Genomic DNA, 19581 nt, shown 5'->3' on the forward strand with positions numbered 1-19581 from the left:
TGAGAAATGCACGGCGTTTGCTGTGCCTCCCTTCCTAACTGTACAAAAAGATTTTCTGTGCCACGACTACTGGGCTAAGCTGATGGAAACCAGGCTGGAGCTGGCTTTTCAGGATGGCCTGCCAGGGTGGAAGCATGCTGGTCATGCTTGCCGAGGATGTCACGCTGCAGCTTTTTGCCTGTCACTGGGTAAAAGGACTGCCCTGCACAGGGCTAGGAGTTGGACTTGATGATCACAATGGGTCCCTTCCATATTCAACATATCCTATGCTTATCTGATCCTGTGACTGAAAAGAGGGCATCGTCTTGAGAGTGTGATGCAGTAGTTTGGGAGCAGGAAGAAAACCACCTCAGTGGCACACATTACATGGTGCAAGCCTCCCTTTTTGCAGAAGCGATGGATGGGGCTTGCTTTCTCTTCATGGCATGAAATGGCACACTGGAAGAGGTGGCTTACCTCCAAAATATAGTCATTGTTTTTTTACAACAGTTTTCAAATAGGAAGCGTCACTTGAGCCATAACTGCATCTCCCAGGTTGAACGAATGCCAAGTGCGACGGCAAGATTCACTTAAACCTGGGATGTGGCTGCATGTCAGTGCTAACAGAACACTTACCCAGGAAAGCCCTTTTCTCAAAAGAAAACAAATTCTAGTACCAGCGAGCTCTGGTTGTCATCAGCTGTCTTGTCTGTGGACTTGCTGTGACTTAATGAGTGGGACACCAGTGCCAGCTGGCCTGTGTTGTGCTGCTTGTGGGGGATGCATCATCTTTGATGTCTTCTGCCTTCCTGCCACGGCTGAAACTGCCTGTTGGCTCCTGGCTGTTCACAGGGCCATGGCTGTCTGAGGATGCTGCAATCCTTAACACGCACTTCCTTAGCAAGCAAAGAGTCTTGCAACTTTGTCTTTTCAGGCCCCCCCCCCGGTGCTTGCACTTCAGGAGAAATTTTGTTGATGTCACTTCTAGCTTCTGCCTCAGTTGTGCCAGAGAGAAGATGGCTCAGATTAAACTTCAGTCCAATCTCTGAAAAACTGTTGAATCTAAGTCTTGAGAAAGAACAGTTTAGATGAAAGCTGTAAAATTAAACACATGATATGAAATAATCGTGCAGAATCAATGAGGTATGTCTTAAGTTAGAGGGAGATACATATCCCTTTTTGCATGCTCTGTTGCTGTATTGCAGCTGTACAGTTGACACTTGCCACAGAGAAAATGCAGGTTTTTTACACCTTTGCAAATGTAAATTCTTCCAGTGGGTTCTTGTGTAGAGTTGTTTGGGAGTTGAGTTTGGGGCATCTTTATTTGTTTGGGTTGCCTTTGTTTCTGGTTTGGTTTTTGTTTGTTTGGATTTTTTTGATGGTGTTGTGGTTTTTTGGTTTATTTTTATTTTGTTTCTCTTTTTTGACCATTTATTGTAATTGAGTATTTTAATCACTTTGGGATACTACCTTAAACCATGCTTGTAATATTGATTTGAAAAATGAAGATGAGCTTGCCCAATACATTTTCCTTTACTTCCACCCATAAAAGCAGTGTATATATACTTAGCTGGACACGGAGAATGTACAGCACATGGGAAAGGATGTGGTCTGCAAATTTTCAAGGGACAGCAGATGTTGGCATGTGTTTTGGAAAGAATTTAGTTGCTTAAAGATACAGAGGTACCTTCTGGTAGGCTCGTGAGGCATTTAGGCATATCCAAATTTTAGCTTCCATGGAGTAGAAATCGCACTACCTGCTGCAGAGAAGCAGTCTGTCAGTTTGCTAAATATACTTGGAACAGATTGAACAAAACCAGTAAATGCAATATGTCTACTACAAGCACCACTTAATTCTCTGAGTAAAAGATGCTGTCTTTGCACACTTTTTCTTAAATCACACCCCCACCCCAATGCTCCTTGGCATAACTCAGGAAAAATACTTGCACTGTGGATTTGTTAAAAGTTTGCGGTGCCTTTTATTTTTATGTTTTATATCTAAGAACATGGTCGTTCATGCAGTGAGCTAAAGCTGACCTCTCAATGCACTTGCTTTGATTCTTGCACATACCTTGCAAATACTGCACAGACATCCAGAGGTCCATACAGCACGCATCAAAAAATCACTGACTTGGCAAATACAAAATGTTGAGTGACCTTTAATAGTAAAGTGTAATCATACAGACTTTGAATTAATATGCCGTTCACATTCACGCAGTTACAGCTCAGACAGCATCAGCCTTTGCATAATAAAAAGCATTTAATTCTGTATAACAGCTGAGTGCTTCCTAACATCTTCAACCAAACAACAAAACAAACATTTTCTTTAAGGGGGCAAAATCTCAAATGCAAGCATACAACAAGGCAATCAGACTGGAAACAAATTTTACCTGCAACTGCTTGATAGTACTGCTAAGCTGCTAAGTATTTTTTTTTTTTTGTCAACGTTCCCATGCTTTTTTCTCAGCAGCAACTCTTTTGCTTTATTCTTGAATTGAGCCTCTCTTTAGACACACTGAACTTTTGTGAAGTCTGCCTTTGAGCGGGGAGAGCAGCTCTGATAGTATCTGCACCCTTTCGGTTTTGCTCTCTCCAGCCTAATTGCTTACTGCGAGCCTGCCTCCCGGTAAACACATCCCGAGGTCGCTTTTGCCCAGGAGAATGTGTGTGGTTGTGGATGCCTAGGAAGTGCTTAGCTTGGAAATACACGAGGAGGATGCGATTTCTCCGTGTTGTTGTGGATTTGTGTCACTTGAGCTTGTTCACCCTCCTTGTTAGGTCCCTCAGTATTTTAGTTTCTGTGGCATTGCTTTGCAAGGAGGTTGGTGGTTTTGACTACAAACTGTATGAGGAACCATCTCCTGTTTGGTGTGATGCTGACTCCTAATACCTCCTTTTGTTGTACTCTGGCTGTTGCATTAAAAAAGGGTGGTGAATCACCGACTGCTCCTTGTCTTTTTCAGGCCCCTTATGATTGCAGGCACCTCTGCTACATGTCTCTCAGTTACCTCCTTCCTGTAGCTGAAAAGTCTTAGAAGAGTTTGTTATCCCTCTCTAGAATCCAAACTTCTCTGCTGGACCATGGCTATAGGCAGTGTTCTCACACAAGCCCTTTCTTTCCTCCCCCACCTTCTGGCTCTATACACATCTCCCTGCAACTTCTGATAGTTAGGAATTAGTTTAAAACCCAGGCTGAGATCTCTTCCAAAACTTTGGCTAGCATTAAGTTTTGGCAGCTCCAGCTGAGGTTTAGCCATGCAAAAATCCTGTTCTTTCGAATCTTAATCTGTTTTGCTAATGCTTCAGTTCCAGAACTGCAAACACGTATAGTAGTGTGGGAAGGTGTGAGGAAAACACAAATGTGGTGCATGAGGTCACATGGAATTAAAAACTACAAACCTCAGCTAGCACTCCTTTTTTGTGAAGTCCCACAGAAAAAGCACCCACAGTCTTTCTGTGCTGTCAGGTTTCAAAACCAGCCAGCAAGTTTATTTTAAATGCCAGCTTTCTGAATTTCATCCTGTTACTTAGGAAAGTGATTCAAGACAAGCTTAACAGAAATAGTCTTTTCAGAGCAATTACTATGACCTGTCAAAAGCAGTGAGGCTTGCTATGCAGTGATGCACAGGAATGGCAATGGTGCCTAAAAAAAGGCTTGGTCACTGTTGGGGGGTTGTCCATGTGTGACAGCAGAGGCAGACCTCTTTGTGTGTGATACCATAAAAACTTGACCATGGCACTGCTGCTTTACTCACAGGGTACTTTTTCTCTCCTGGGAACTTGAAACCTTCTGTCCATAATTCCTGCCTTTTTTTTTTTAAGCTAGCTCCCTGACCAGTTACTGTATTTCTGTCAGTCTCTGGGGAAACCTCGGGGTGCAGAAGACAAGATGAAGGTACAGGTTTACACTCCTCCAGAGAGGATAAACTCACTGTATTGAGGTTTATGACAGGCTGCTGAGAGGCATTTGGTTTTTTTTTTGCCGCTAGAGTTGTGGGTGAAGCAGTGAGAGTGGAACAAGCACAGCCTGGGATTAGAAATGGTCCGGATGTGGCTGTGAAGTTCTCCAAAGTAGACTGAGCTTTACAGGCATCCCGGAAGGCTTTTTTCTGCTTCCTTGAGTAGTGCCAGCAGCTCTGTTGCAGCCACTGCAGCATCTCCCCACTAGCCTCGATGAAACCCCCGGGAAGCAGTGCTGGCAGTGCGGGGGCTGTTACCTGCTGGCAGGGAGCTGACATCCAGCAGTGGTGTGGCCCAGGGGCAAGGCACTCTGCTCTGGAGAAAGGAGCTGAGCACGTGCAAAAGCGAGTAAAACTGGGGCTCCCCTGAGGCTTCTTCGTGCTATGGCTTAGCTGTGGAGACCCACACCCTAACTGGCCAGTCCCTCCACATTTTCCAGCAAGCTTAGAAGAATTCGAGTGATGTTTCTTTCTGGGGACAGAGTGGCTGGGTTTTATTAAGCAAGCTTGCAGGGGTCCCCCTGAGGATGCTTTGACCTCTCTGTCCCAGCTAACAGCCCTCTGTGAAAGGTTGTTGGACCACTTCCTACTGATCTTTTCCTTTAGCATGAGTGCACTCCTGCTGTCCAGAATTTTGGCTAGCTCTCCCTCCCTGAAGACTTGGAGCACCCATCCCATTCTGCTGTTTCTCAAGCATGGGTCGCCTGCAAGAATTCAGTTTATTTTGACAGCATCTGTCCTCTGAGGGAGTCTGAGAAACTACAAACTGACATTTGCCGTTTAATTATCTGCTCCTTTGAAAAACTAGACTTTTTTCTGAAGAAAACATATGACCCTAAGTGTGAATACTTCAGGAGGCATGGGTTCAAACCGGCTCCTTGTGCTCAGACTGACCTGTTCCTTGTCACAGCAGCCATGGACAATGTCATCCCCTTCCACTGGGATGGAGCCTAGCTCTCCAGTCAAGCTCAGCTGCAAATGATGGTGAAAGAATAAGACTTTGATGCTCTTCAATTAATGCTCTCTCTGACATGTAGGTATGAAAATAAAAAAAAAAAAAAGGCTCCAAGAAGAAAACAGTCTGTCTCAAAAAAGGCCCCAAGAGAACCCAGTGAAAGGCCCCAGTGAAATTCAAGAGAGGATACTTCGGTGCTTTTCTTCCATGGAGAAAGGAGAAGCATTTTCTTCCAGCTTTCATGACTCACTATGCTTACCTAAAAACCACTGGGATTTTTGGGAGGGCATTTTGAAGGGAGCTCATGGCTGAAGCTGAAATGAGAGAGAAACTGTGCTTCAGGAGAGGCGGCAGCTCTTGTCAGGGGCCTGCCTAAAGGCACCTCTCAGGGCTGAACTGTGGGAACAGTGTCTCCTTGCAGATGTTGCCCCGCTGCCCCCGTTCGCACATCCAGACAGCAGAGCGGAGCAGAGGCAGCTGGGCTGACATATCTGTCCTTGGCAGCTCCCGCTGGAGAAGCAGGAACCCTGCGGTCTTAAGCATCCTGCTGCTGTTCAGGTCAGTGCTGAGACATGGACTCAGCAACTTCCCTTCTTGTGCTAGCCTGAAACCACCACGAGCGCCGTATCCTGGGCAATCTCTGCTCCCTAAGCGAGGAACAGAAAGCCAGCAAGGTGGGACACCTGCAATGACCCACGCCAGTGCCTTCTGCAAGGTCAGCAGAAACTGGTCCTGTGTGTTGGCAGGAGGTCTGAGCGGTGAGGGCTGCCGAGCCCAAAGCAATGCAGCCCCATAAATGTTATCTAAAATTCACTGAGAGGCAAATGCAGCCGCCCCGACTCCCGACCAAGATCTGTGACGGAGAGAAGTAGGCTTGATCAAACATGTTCAAACAGGCAGAAAGCACTGCAGGAGTGATGCATAAATGGGCAGGAGCTTGATGCCTCTCTGGCCAGAGCATAATCAAGACTGAAAAATAGTGGGTATGTGTCTCATGAGGAATGTATGTACAGCTGGGCTGATTTAAGGGGATTGATGCTCTGAGTGTCACCCTCTCCAGCAGTGACAAAGACCAGATACGTCAAAGGTGGTGGTTAAAGCCCTCTGAGGGAAGCAATTATGAAATGAGATGACCTGGATGCAGATTTCTTTGCCCTTGAGCTGAGGGAGAAGGCTTAAGCAGGAGTTTTATATCCCTTTCAATCTTGCTTGTATTTAATCTTTGCTAATGCAGTTTGGAAAGCACCATGACTGTTTGTCCAGGCCTTTTCTGGGATCCTGGTTTCAGGGCATGCTGACCTCTGCAAGGCTTGGGTGAGTGGTGTATTGAAGGAAGAAAAGGAGAGCACACTCTCTTGATTTGAACACTGGTAAATCAATGGTCTTAAACTCGAGCTCTGAACTCATAGTGTCTTCATTCTCTCCCTCTCTTGCGGTCTTTTTTTTTTAATATTTCTTGTTTGGATGAAATCTGACAAACTTATCCTTAAGCCTGGATCTGGAGTTTCTTTAGGCAGTTCCTTTTAGTGCTCTGACAGCCTAAATAGATGTTAAGTTCAGCTGTTCCAGTGCACAAGCCAGTATCTGTAATTCTCATCAGTGCTGAGCACTTCTGAAAATCAAGTTATCCCTTTCAGATTCCAAGACAAAGGTCTTGCAGCCTCTCTTTGTGCGCCTAATTCTGATAAATGCTGCCCTGTACACTGAAACCCTGTTGATCTAACAGTTTATTTCTGCCTCTTATTGGGCAGTGCTGTGAACCAGACTCTTCTCCATTGCTTTACGATGAGGTACAGGCAAATACAGACCCTTGGAACATGTATTTGCTGGCAGGGATGCTCACTGCAGCAGATGTCTGTGAAGTCTCAAAGAGCAAGGCTGAGGTATGGAAATACTGTGTCCCAGACGTGTATAGATCAGAAATTCCTGTCTGCTCAGGAACTGGACTCTTCTGTTCATTTTATTTTCCATTTCATTCATCCGTGACTGGGATTTGGCACGGGATAGTTTTTAGCCGTCCCATCCCTTCACATCCATATCTGGGTAGGTTGAATTTTTGTCTGGCTCTGTAAGCTACTCCTGTCCAAGCTGTTGCAGACAAGAGCCTTCTCCTGTGTGAGCTCTGGGTCCAGCTATTCCTTTTCTAGCCCTTCCTGCCTCCCTTCCAGTGAATGAATGCAACCCTGTAAAAGCAGGAGAGACATGGAGGCTTTTTCCAAGCTCATTTTGTCTTGCTCGTGGAAGTCATCTTTGTGCTAGAAAACCCTTCATCTATTTCATCACAGTTTTCCCGAGCGATTTGGTAGCCCGGTGTTAGCACGTCCATCAAAGTACTCAGAGCTTTAGTGATCAGTAGTTGGACCAGGGAATGGTAAATAATCTGTCCAAGACCCCTGTTTAAGATCTGCTGCCTACTTAGGACAGAGTGGCGGTGGAGTAAATCCTGCAGAACTGGTGCAGTGCAGAGAGGTAGGAGTAGAAATGGGGTAAAAGGCCAGTAAAACAGTTCTAGGGCATGGGACAAGGTAGCTGTTTGTCGATATGCTCATGGAATAAAATGTAATTATTGGAGAGGTGGAGGAAATGTATGGATTCCATCCACTGCTGATTAAAGAGCCTTGACCTGTGAATTACGCGTCCCCTGTACTTTGAATTTATGTTCGTAGATGACGCTTATCCTAAGGCATTTGATAGAAATGCATAAAAGTTATTGTTGTCCTGGGGGGGCAGAATGTTCCATTTGACTTTTTTTTTTTTATTAAGAATATTTTTGTAAGCTAAAGTCTTCAATATGAATCATGCAATGACTTGCTATGCTGCAACAACTGACTGCCTCAAACGTAGAGTGTGAATATAAAGTTTACTTAAGAATTCGTGGAGTTAATGATTTATTTCATCTGTCACTTCAAACAGAAGAATTACAGGCTTCATCTTGCCCAGCTGGGAAGACACTTAATGCCGACTGCAGATAGTTTTTGCACTACAGTTTATTGCTGATGTGTGCTTTATCTTGGGGATTTGATTTGTCCCCACCTGTTCAGAAGGGTATTTTGATCTTAGTCCTGCAGCCTTTAACTCCTCTGAGAAGCTGTACCTGTCTTCTGTCAAATTGCTTCTTGCAAGAAGGGAGCAGGGTGAAAGCGCTGGTGGCACCAGACCTGAGTGGGCAGGGGTTGCCCAATTCACCTGTCCATCCTTCCCCGCCCAGGACTAGCTGGCTTCACCACTCTGTGCCTCCTCCCTGCCTCCTGGCCAGATAAGCAGGTTTGACTTGTGTGGTATTGTTATAAAACCAGGTTGGGCTATTGTCCTGATCTAGACAGCGGTGGTCAGGCGTGGGCTGCCCAAGAGGGACCTTTGTACTCGCCACACGTTTGCAGACCTTATCCTTTTCCCCATTTCTGAGCATTCCTTGTTCCTTCCTCCCTTTCTCTGCCCCAGCCGCTCTTCAAAGAAACAGCCTGCCCCATTTATGGTTTTCCCATGGGTCCCAGTTTTGTGACATACATATTCAAATTTGCTATTTCTGATACTATTCCCTTGACATTTTTAACCCTAACTGGTATTACTGATACAGTTGGCCAGTGCTGCTGCCCTTGCAGTGGGTAAGCCGGCTAAAGATATAAGTGGCTGGGTGCTCTGACATCACTGCTTAATACTGAAATGCTTGGCTTCAAAGACAGAGAGGCAAGCTCTTCAAAAGCATTCTGAGTTGTTGCATGGCTGCTGTGGATGATCTTGGTGGTGACACAGTTAAAGGAATGCTTTGAAAATCCTTCCTGACAGTGCATCTGTAAGGATTTCATGTTCCTGCTGCTGTTTTTTCACTAAAAGGTAGATAAGCTTTGTTTATTTTGACTCTACAGGCAGAAGCACTTGTGTGGGATAACGATGTATCGGCTCACGCCCAGAATGTTGCCAAGGCCAAATATGAATTTTTATTTGGCTTGGAAGAAAAGAAGCCTTCAGAAATGGGTGAGTGCTATTTATTACTATTGTATGCAGAAAAACCCCCAGAATTCTTAAGCCCCTCAGGAAAGTTTTGCAAAGAAGCTTCTCCCTTAACGATCCCACGAGGGCTTGCTCACTGTTGCTACGCTGCTCTTCGCCAGACCACGGTGCAAGTACCAGACCAAGGGATCCTGCTGGTTTGGCCTCAGAAAATGACAGTGGTTCCCTGTCTTACAAACCCACATTTCTCTTTGGCTCATGGGGGCCACCTTGGTGTGACAGCAGGGGCTCGTGACACGCTGGTGGAGGGAATCCCTTCGCTCCTCTGCAGCAGAGTCGCTTTAGCCGTGAGCTCTGCAATTGCACATGCTGAAACACGGCCATCTCTGCCTGGAGGTCCTTCCAGGAATGCCCTGCGTGGTCTGCACGCTGCTTTTCCTACAGCTAGAGGTAGGTGAGATTTTAATTTAGATACTTGAGGTGGTACCTGAACTGCTCTGTCCTCTGTAGTTAGGAATTCAAGAAATCCAGGTGCAATATCTAATGTTACGCCTAAGGATTGGTCTTGTTCCTGTTCTTTTCATGTAAATGCAGGGCAGTTTCTACCTTTTCAGAGCCCAAGCTTAGAAGAAAATAAATGTAGTTATTGTAACTATTTCTCTTGCCTCATCATAATTATCAACAATCCCTGCCCTCTTTGCAAAAGCATTTCCTCAGGCCGTTCTCTTTGTACCTTGATCCTTCCTAATTGCAAACTTTCTGGAATGTCACTTTTAATTAAAGAAGACTTCCTTCTTGCCAGAGAAGGGCAGCACTTTGTTCAGAAACAAACTGTGTAGGCTCCTCCACTTCAGTAAGACAAGGGGAAAAGAAAGAAAAAACGGCAAAAAAAAAGGGAAAAAGAAAAAGCAGAACTGAAGTCTAGAAAGCGAGTAAACATTTTCTTCCTGGATTTTATAAAGTTTGGTCTCCCCCTTGGGAAATACTAATTGCAAAGGGAAAAAAAACCCCAACAAACCAGGCAAAATTGCAAAGGGGGAAAAAACCCCAACAAACCTCAAACCACCAAAATTTTAAATTTTAAAAACCTTTTCCAAATTGCCACAGAATGTGTGTCGGATTATCACATGAATCATGATGACCTCATTTCTTGCTTGGAGAGACACAGTGTGAGAGCCCTGTCAGCAGGCATTGGTACATATCCGGGGATCAGTATTAAATAAAGTATGCTGTGTCTGGTAAGTCCAAGTGAATCTGTTGTTATTACCAGCCAAAACAGCTATCACATGTGACGGGTATTCCGAGCTGAGTGCTGAGCCCTAAAATAAAGGGCAGCAAAGAGTAAACCAGATGTAGAGATGTTTCTGGATCTTCTCCTGTTCCTTTATTAATGAGAAACTACCATTAGGAGCTAACAATTATAATGCAAAATGGGTGTGACTTCAAGGGAGGGTTTCCAAATATTTAACAGTGGTTAACACATGACATTTTTCAATTGTACCCGAAAACTGGGCGACATTGTGCCTACCCAGACCGGCCTCATTCTGTCTCAGGTTCATCCTCCTCCTCCAAGATGACTTACCACAGTGGATAAATGAGAGTGGTAGTACTGCCCCTTCTACTTTTTTTCTTCAAGTGAGCAGGCTTTAACTGGTTACTAGCTGGAGATGAATGAGGAAGGGGTGACTGAGGGCACTGTAGTACAAACCCAGGGCTCTGTGCACCAAGTGATGACTTTTTTTTGATTCGATATATGTCAAATATGTCATGACATATGTTTCTGGGGGAAGCAGCTATGCCTGAAAGTCTCTCTGTTCTTCTCTGTGTTAGATGGGAAGGAAAAAAAACACCACCAAAAATCCAAACAAACCTGCTAGTTTCTAAAGTTGCCTTTAAAAGAAAGAAGACATGCTTTTTAGGGGTCAAAGTATGAAGTACTTTAAGCAAATGAGTGACAGGGGGAGGGCCAGGAGAAGTGCTGGTGTTTAAACTTGGTCAAGAGAACCACTTGTCACTGTGGGCAGTAAGGCTGAACTTTAATTTATCTAACCCAAAGCAGTTCACCTGTGCCATGGCTGGCCTCAGAAACAGGACATAACATGTAAGCTGCTGAATGGTTTAATTACTACTGCCTTCTGGTTTATCCTTTCCCTTTCAGCCATAGCCACGTTACTGAAGCTCTGCTGGATGCTGTTGAGGGAATACATTTTTTAATTGAGTACTAAAACACTTGAATCAGACAAGCCAAAGAAGGAAGAATACTTCTGTCTACCTGGGTGGGAGATGGCATACTTTGTTAGTAAGCTCCTGTGCTGATTTTTATCTTCCAGGTTGAAGCCTGTGGTCATTCTCACAGGTGAGAGGAGGGAAAATAAAAAGTTAGATGCCTTTATAAGAGGTTTTTCATTGGTGATATTCAAGTGCTAATAAAGCTGTTGCATAAAAAAATCTTCTCATAATTTCTTTCCTTTGCTGCCCTCAGTCTGGTTTTGTCTGGGATACTTGTGATCGCTGGTGCCCTCGTGCTTTTGTCTTTACTGTGTGATGCCTCCTGTCTGGCTCCTCTCCTCTCTTGTTTGTTGCCCATCCTCCTAGCCCTGGGTGCCTTACTCGGAGCAGGAGGAGGTCCAAGCCCCTGGGACCCTCACCTCATTGTGGGAGGGTTTGGGGCCACACATCCCCCTGCAGAACCTGCTCGTGGGGCTCCTGCTTTCCACTGTGGGAGCAGGGAGGACGCACCACGCGCAGCCACGTGCCCCTGCACAGCCTGGCCACCTTCCTTGGCAAAACCCCAGCCTTCTGCCTGCCAGCTAAAGAAAATGTTTTTTAGAAACTGAATTTGTCTGGGTTGGACAAGACTTCTTCTCAGACTCATTGACATAAAGGGTGCTTGTTGTATATGGAAACATACTCTGCTCTGGAAATGCCACAGAAACAGTGATCTCTATTGAGCAGAACTTATCTTTAGGCTTGGGCGTGTTACAGTCCTGATTTTTATGACTTTGCAGTTAATATGTTTAAATACCAAAAAGAAAAAAAAACAACCCTGGCAGCATGGCTTAGTCCTAAAAAGTGCTTTCTTGGGGAAAACAGTGGAGGATGCTACAAAATAATTCCTTAAGTAAACATGAAGGCCAAATGCCCCATAATTCCTGTTATATGAGAAAATAAATCCAAGACTGTTGTTAGGAAGAAAATAGCTTCTTAAGATTAATACACAGTCTTTTCTCTGATGCTTCTGCAAGGAGAAAGCTTTCATCCCTCCTGTGTAACAGAGGGTGTAATCTCATCCTTCACAAAAAAGCCCTGTACAAATAGTGCCTGTGTTGCTATGCAAATCTGGTGTTTCCCAACAGCTGCTGGAAGAAGCTTGGTTTTGAATTCCTGGTGCAACAAATAGCTTTTTGGAAAGCCTGTCACTTGCTGTTTTGTGTTCAGTGAGGTGTCATGAGGCAACTGAGCTCATTTAACAGCTTGCTTCTGCCAAAAGAGATGGTCCCAGACACACACTGCCACGGATTGTTTCATGCTAGTTCTTGTGCTCATCTGTTTGCTTAGCAAGCTCAAGCCAGAAAAAAACTGAGTAACAAAAAACCTCTAAAAAATGCCAAAAGAACAATAATAAAAAAAAAAGGCTTACTTTCTTCTGGCATTGTGTGCTGAATCGTGTCTGGAAGGGGTCAGACAATGCCACAGCTGACACGTGAAAGAAAACCAAACACATACTTTGACCCATGCAACATACCCTTTCCTGAACCCCAATCATGGAAATCACTGCTTTTGCTGCAGAATTTCTGTAACTTGTTTCAAGAGCAAAGGAAGAACGCAATGCCTGCTTTTTTGTACGAGCAAAGCCTTTTCACGGTCTTATGATCCCGATTGGGACAGCCTTAAGAAAATTATCCTAGTATCTTTGTGTAAAATGAGCCCTCCTGACATACTAGGTTGTCCTTTGTCTTCTGTCTTGCTTGCTCTCTCTGTGCCACTTCAAGGCGTGCATGTCCAGCTCTGCTGCATCCTCCGTGCCTTAAGACAGTAGTGGCACCTTCCTGATCCTCACTCTGAAAAACTGCCCTTAGACCACGGGCACTCCTGTTCCATTGTTCTCATGACAGCCCAGGTTGCTGACTGTAGTCTTGCCCAGCACTCTAACCCCATCGCTTTCCATTTTGAGGCACCACCCTCTGTTACGCTTTCATCCCATGCTCTTTCCATCTCCAGGTCATCCTGGAAGTCTGGGCTCCCTGGTCTGGTATATTCCTCTACAGTTCTGCTGTCTGGAAGAGGTGCAAAACTGCATTCTTTGAGGGTCGGAGGACTGCCTGATTTTCACATTCATGTTGCCTAATTAGGGTGGAGGATAAGTACATCAGATGTCCTGCAGCATTTAACAGGAACACACACAAGGCTGGAATACAGAAAGCTCGGACCTGTGGTGCCCACTCTCCCTTAATTATAAATCCATCATCCTGCTGACTCTCTCAGCCTTTCCTTGTTGTTGTTTCCAGTGTCCCACTAGATGGGACATTCTCTGACACGCTGAAGACCTGCAGGATTTTTTAAATCATAGTGAGTAATCAGTAGTTTTGTTGTGGATATCCCTGATGTTTGGCACTGGTGGTTGGCAGTGATGCAAAAAGAAGGTTAACTTTTTAAATCTGAGTCTCCAGAGGTACTGCATTAAAACTTCCCAGCTGAGTTTGTGCACTGTAAGAAGTGCTTACCTCCCTGAGTTTTTGCACTGTAAGAGGTGATTACCTCCTTGGCACCACCGTGTTCACTGGCTGTGCCGGGTGTGTTCCTCTTTCACTCCAGCTTGGAGTAAACCAGGTCATTTCTGGAGAGCAGCGAGCTCTTACAGTGTTGTCAGAAGAGCACTGTCACATCGGGCTGTGCACATGGAAGAATTAATGGTAGTGCAGGAGGACACACTGCCCTGTGCTCTGCATCCCGGCTGCGTGACGGGGAGCTGTCTTGCTGTGTCCCTTTGAACTTCTGAGTCCTGCTTCCTGGGGCTGGGAGAAGCTGAGGCGTGCTCTGGAGCCGTCAGGTGTGGTGTGATGGATGTCTGGGTTTCCAGTCCCAGGGAGAGGAAAACTAAAGGGGCACAGGGCATTATGCTAAGTCCATTGCTCCACAGGAGGAAATTGTATGTCTTGTGACCTGCACTTGAAAGCTGGACAGTTCAAGTTATCATAACCTACAGCTGTGGGGAGGAGATTACCACATCCTCGACTTGGTAAACAACAGAGTTGTTTGAAGGCCAAGGGTTTAATACAAATAATCATTAAAATATGGGCTGTTTGTTTATTGTTTTTTTAAATGTGCAAAATTAAGCGCTCAGAAGTTAGGAAATGCCAGAGTTAAGCCAGTAATTGCCTCCCAGTCTGTGGCCTGTTCACTGAAGCTGATGTGAGCGCACAAATATTTGGGGGCCCGGTGATGCTGGCAGCCCATCAATGTCTGGCCACATCAGATGCTCTGTGCACACGGGGCACAGGCTGAACTCGGCTGAAGCTGGCAGGGCTCAGCAGCACTTTCCTGGAGGCAGTCAGGCCGTTCCCTTCCACCGGGCAGACGGAAAATGATACATCCAGGTCAGTGGGCACAACAAGGGAGGCTCGGCCAGCTGACTCGGCTGTAAGGCAGGTGCTGTGGGGCACAGCTGCATTTTTGCTTGTCACCATGGCCTCCTCTCCTCTCCTCGGCTTCAGCCCCATCATCTGGTGAGACAGGCAGCAAACCAACACAAGCCCTCCGTCGTGCTGTAGCCTTGCTTCACTTCTGAAGCTTTCTGAAGGAAGTGATGCATGTTAACCTGCTGCTGGAGATGGCTTGATAAGAACATGGAGAAGGCATTTAATTAAAATTATGGGGGTAGATGCAGTTCTGGCCTGTTACTGCACTGAAGAAGTGTAATGCAACAAGTATTCTTCCTGTTCACAGTTCACTGCTCTAACAAGTGCCTTCTGCTCTAGACCCCCGCGTTGTTTATTTAACTCCGTCCAGCTTCCTGAGGAAGGGAATCTCATTCACTGTGTGAACTTGCTCAGAAGTTACTATGCAATGTCCAGCTGCATAGCGTGTCCTTTAGCAACAAATACTTGGAGCCTGGGAGACGCACACGTCCCTCTGTGCCCTATTTTTGGTTTAGTTGGGCGCATAAGTTGATATCCAGCTCCTGGAGTGCTCTGAGGACTGCTTAGCAAGCTTACTCTTAGCCTGGTTAATTGGTCCCAAACGCTGAAATGCAGTAAAGGACATTGTTTTCTGCAGGTGTGCCTTGTTTCTGGATCTGCATAAATCCAGAGTTCCTGAGATCTGTGCGTAGTAGTAGCGTGGGATTTTTTTCAGCAATTGTTGCTTGCTCAAAGCGATTTGTTGCATGTTTTGAGAAGATTCTCTAAAAATACAATATTTTAAATATAGAACATTAATTACAAGTGGATTTAGAGAGGCTGTAAAGTCTTTGTAGATGCTGCAAGTGTGAAAGCAGCTGTGAGTTGTCACTGCTCCAGAAGTTTGTTCTTCAGCTGAAGGCTTTTAGGGAGCTTTTAAAGTAACTCTTGCTGTCACTGTCTGTATCTACACTTAGAAAATCACTTGTTAGCTGCTTCCTTTCTAAATTGCAGCAGTAGTAAAACAGAAAATTTCAGATTCTTTTGGATCTGTCTTTTACGTTCTGGGTTTATGACTTTTCCGAACATAACTCTTAAACCAAAGCTTGAGATTCTCGCAGCCATGTCACTCCAGGGTGTGGGGCTTTAAAGAAGGAAAGTGCATTGAATATTCTAAGACTCATCCCCACTTTTACGTCAGGATGAGGAGCCCAGATACCCTCTTTGTGTTCCCTCCTGTTCCTGCTCATGCTAACAGCTGTTTCACTCTACCATTTTGCTTTCCAGGGTAATGACTCTTGGGACTGAGCTATCTCACTGACCATCTGTGGCCTATACAGCAATTTGTAGTGGATAATCCCTCTCACTAAATCCTCTCAGCACGTGCTGCATGTTAGTTTTGGACTTTGTCCTGTTTTGAGCTCACCGTAGGCCTGAGAGCTGCTGTGGCAAGGTGCCATCCTTCCTGCAGCAGGGCAAAAGGTACGGGGCTCTCTGGAGGACTCTTAATTCAGTGCAGTTGGGGTTATGCAAGTGGTCCCAAACCCTGCTTACCACTGGGAATTAGTTAACATCTCTGGAGTAAAAAAGTATGCAACCAAGTCACAGCACTGCTTACATAAGCCTTTCCATCAGGAACAGAGTTAAAACTTGTGCAATTGTAAAAAAACCCACACAAACACTCAAAGCAGACACACAGTGCCCCATATATTTTACATGCTGTTTTGGTCAGTGTTCTCTTAATGGGCAGAATCTACATTCTTAACTAGGAGCTTTTCTTACTCTTTTTTTCATGCCATGACAACTTGGGCATCACCTAACTACCAGACTCCAGCTCTGGCACTGGGCTAGCAGAGAGATCTGTGACAAATTTACACAGCACGGGCATGACCGTCCTGTGGCACAGTGAAGGTTCACCTTGCACAGCCTCTGGTAGTCCAAAAACCCCAGAATTTAGGGAACTGTGCAAGAGCAATGGTGAGCAGCACTTCTTTGATAACCTCCCCCAGTACGTAGCAAGCTGTGGGTGGGGGATTTCCTGGGCGACACACTGCCCCTGGGTGCTTGCAGGGGGATTATTTTCTTCCCTGGACCAGTTAGTTTAATTTCTGGGTAACTCTTGAGCTGCCAGCTGCCACACCACTGCCTGGCTGTTCAGGCAGGGTGAGTGCAAGGAGAACACTGCTGAGCTCTGTGTCAAACCTCCCACTAACCACAGCAAGACTCTGTTTGTCTCTTTCTGAGGTGACGAATCTCAGCCCATTTGGGCACTTTTTCTGTGTAGGCTCTGCTATACCTCTGGTCCCCCCTGCCTTCCCTGCATGTCTGCTAAGGCACAGAGGCATTGAACCAGTGCTTATTTCTAGACAGCTCTCCCCTCTGTCTTCCCCCTGCTTCCCTCTCACTCTCACTCAGCTTCCCCATTTCCACCAGTTTGTTTTTACGTAGTGCCGCTGTAAACTTCAGAAGGGACGGAGAACCGGCTCTGCTTCCGCTTTCTGGGGCAAGACAGTTGCCCAAAAACTTGGAGCGGCTGCAGAAAATGCTGCGCCCAGTCCGGTGTGGACGTTTGCAGTCCGGTTACAAAAGCACCGTGTTTGCACTGTGTTAATCCCCTGGCTTTGGCTACACCAGCCAGGCAGGACCTATCACGGCATGGGGGATGACATCATTTGGAAAAAGGGCTGCTGCGGGAGGCTGCCAGAGGCTGTGCAGCATCCCTCCCCTCTCACGGGGGACGGCCGCTCCATCGCAGCATGAGCGGGCTATCACTTGGAATAGTTTTAGTGGACCCTAAGAAGTTGTAACTTGAGGGAGCGCAGGACATCCGTGGGAGATAACGTGTAACCCTCCTCCCTGGCAGCCTGCGGTAATGATACAAAAATACCACAAATCCTACGATTTGCTCATTAAGCTCTTGTCACCCAGAGATTCGTCTCGTCTTAACGCATTCGCTGTTTTTCACCTGCCCTAATCTGCCCTTTTACAAACAGCGGCAAGAAGTACCAAGAAAGCACAGCTGAGCACGCAAGCTTCACCCGTGTGCTGCCTGCGCTCGGCGCAAGGAGCTGCGGAGAAATGAAATGCGCGATGACTGGGGCTGCTCTCTGAACGCTTCCATCTCACTTAGCGCCGAAATGCCATAAAGCATCCCTGCGCTCTTGAAATCAGCACATGACTCCCGGCATCGCCATTCCACCCGGTTCTTCCCTTACGGAACGCAGTTGCAATAAGCGGCAGCTAAGCACGGACGTCTCTCCCTGGCATGCCGTCAGGCAGCCTTGCTGGAGGAGATGTTTTTTTTTTTCCCCCTGCAAGCTGCCAAGGTGGACTCCTTAGCTCCTGCGATAGACTGAATGAGACTGCAGTTCCCCCATCAGTTTCATAATACTCAGAAAGCATCCATTTACATCATTGTGTGCAGTGCAGGGCACCAGCTGCCAGGAAATTTGAAACTATTTTGATTCCAGTTGACTAGAACAGCAGCAATTGAATTAGCTGATATCGCTATAGATAAACTGATGATCTGTGCATTTTATTTCTTTGACCAATGGGTAACTGCTGGAGCTACAGTAACCTCTGTGAGTAAGGACACTGTTCAAGCAAATATATCTAATTTCTCGAGCTAGCTAATATATATATATATATATTGTATAGAGAGAGACACTCACACCATTCTTTTGTAAAATGTACCTGTAACCAAAATGTCTGTCTATGCTTTTAACTTGTGTTTTGCTTCCTAGAATTTCCTTTTATTATGCTGTAGACAAGCTTGCTTGACATGGAATGATTATTTACCTATGAAATATCATATCTATGCCTGATTTAAGTCATTAATGCTTTCAACGTCTCTAGTCTTCAGAAAGGCTGCCAAATGCTGTTACGTTATATTTGCCCCATCTCAGTTTGCTAGTCACTCTCCCCCTCTCTATTTTAGCTTTTTCTCTATCCATTTCTTTCTTTTTTTCCTTCTTTTTTTTTTTTCCTTTGTTGAAAGAAGCCACCTTCAATGCAAAGTAGAAATTGGCGTTACCTGAAAGTGTGTGTCCTTTCTTTGTTTGTTTGGTGATGGGTATTTTTTTTCCCTGCGCATCTTCAGTGCAGTCCTTAAATTTTGTTGTTGTCTTTCTAGCCTTGTTTGTAATGCAGTCATATTGGGGGATGGGTTGGACAGGATATGCCAGTAGCTGCTGCAAGACATGATGCTGTGGTGGTGGATGGGAATAAGGGAGGAGTTTCCCTTAAAGAGCTCAAGCTCCTCTAAGCTCTGGTACCTGAAATAGCTCTCTGAGCAAAGGGAAAGGCTTTGCAGTTTTAGGAGTAGGGGGCAGTTGGTCGTGATTTACCTCAAAGATTGGAGGCCTTGGTAGTCATGTGCATGGTGGTACCTAACATGATGGGGACAGAATGCTGCTTTGGTGCCATATATGAGGGTTTTTTTAATCAGACAGAAAGTTAGGCAATATTCCTGCAGAGTGCCATGAAGGTAAGAATCCCACTGACTTGTGCTCACACAGAGCAGCAGTAGCAGCATAAGTCCTTCCAGAGCAGGGCTGCTGACATCTCACTGTAGAAAACAGCTTGAATTTCTACTGTGAAAGTCCTGCTCTCTTGCCCAAATGGAACAGAGTTTGCACGTGTGGCAGGCAGGAGTACCTGTGAGCACTCTCCCTCCTCCTGCCCCTCTCTCCATGCCCACATGTGCGTGTATGTGTGTGCTCTGGATGTGTACCTCTTCTGGAGTCTGCCAGAGGGTAAAGTTTGCTTGGGATGAAGTTCAGGAGGAGAAGTAAATCAGAAACTTGCTCGAGATTGCTTGCTGCTGTCAGCAGTGGCTGCCGGTGGCAGATGGGGACGCGCAGCAGGACACTCAGCATTCACCTCCAGGAATAAAGGCTGCTTCTGTTTCCCTCGTGTCGGTTCAGAAGCTAAGGCAGCAATTAGCAGAGAAGAGCCTGGCCCCTTGGCAGGGTATGTGTGTGGTGCCTTGTTAGGGCTTGGCCTCTGGAGCACACTGGCCGCCTCCCAGCCCCACAGGAGGCTGGGGACCGGCGCTCTGGGCTTCCTTCCAGCAAGGCAGGGTGTGTGGGTTGGAGTGAGGCACGGGGCATCCCAGCTC

At 45.9% G+C, this 19581-nt stretch overlaps 1 protein-coding gene across 2 annotated transcripts in view; it reads left to right on the plus strand.

Annotated features, from left to right (window-relative positions):
- Positions 1-19581, plus strand: part of PSD3 (pleckstrin and Sec7 domain containing 3) — a 112030-nt gene that overhangs the window by 3763 nt on the left and 88686 nt on the right. Inside the window, exon 2 of one of the 2 annotated variants that reach the window (XM_050330221.1) lies at positions 8760-8868. In XM_050330221.1, the coding sequence (XP_050186178.1) occupies positions 8760-8868 (109 nt within the window). Of the gene's footprint in view, positions 1-8759; positions 8869-17843; positions 18044-19581 lie in introns of those variants that run through there. The other variant, XM_050330222.1, reaches the window with a different exon arrangement.

This window comes from Myiozetetes cayanensis, unplaced genomic scaffold (genome assembly GCF_022539395.1).
Source record: "Myiozetetes cayanensis isolate MyiCay16 unplaced genomic scaffold, myiCay2020 scf4, whole genome shotgun sequence".
NCBI lineage: Eukaryota > Metazoa > Chordata > Aves > Passeriformes > Tyrannidae > Myiozetetes > Myiozetetes cayanensis.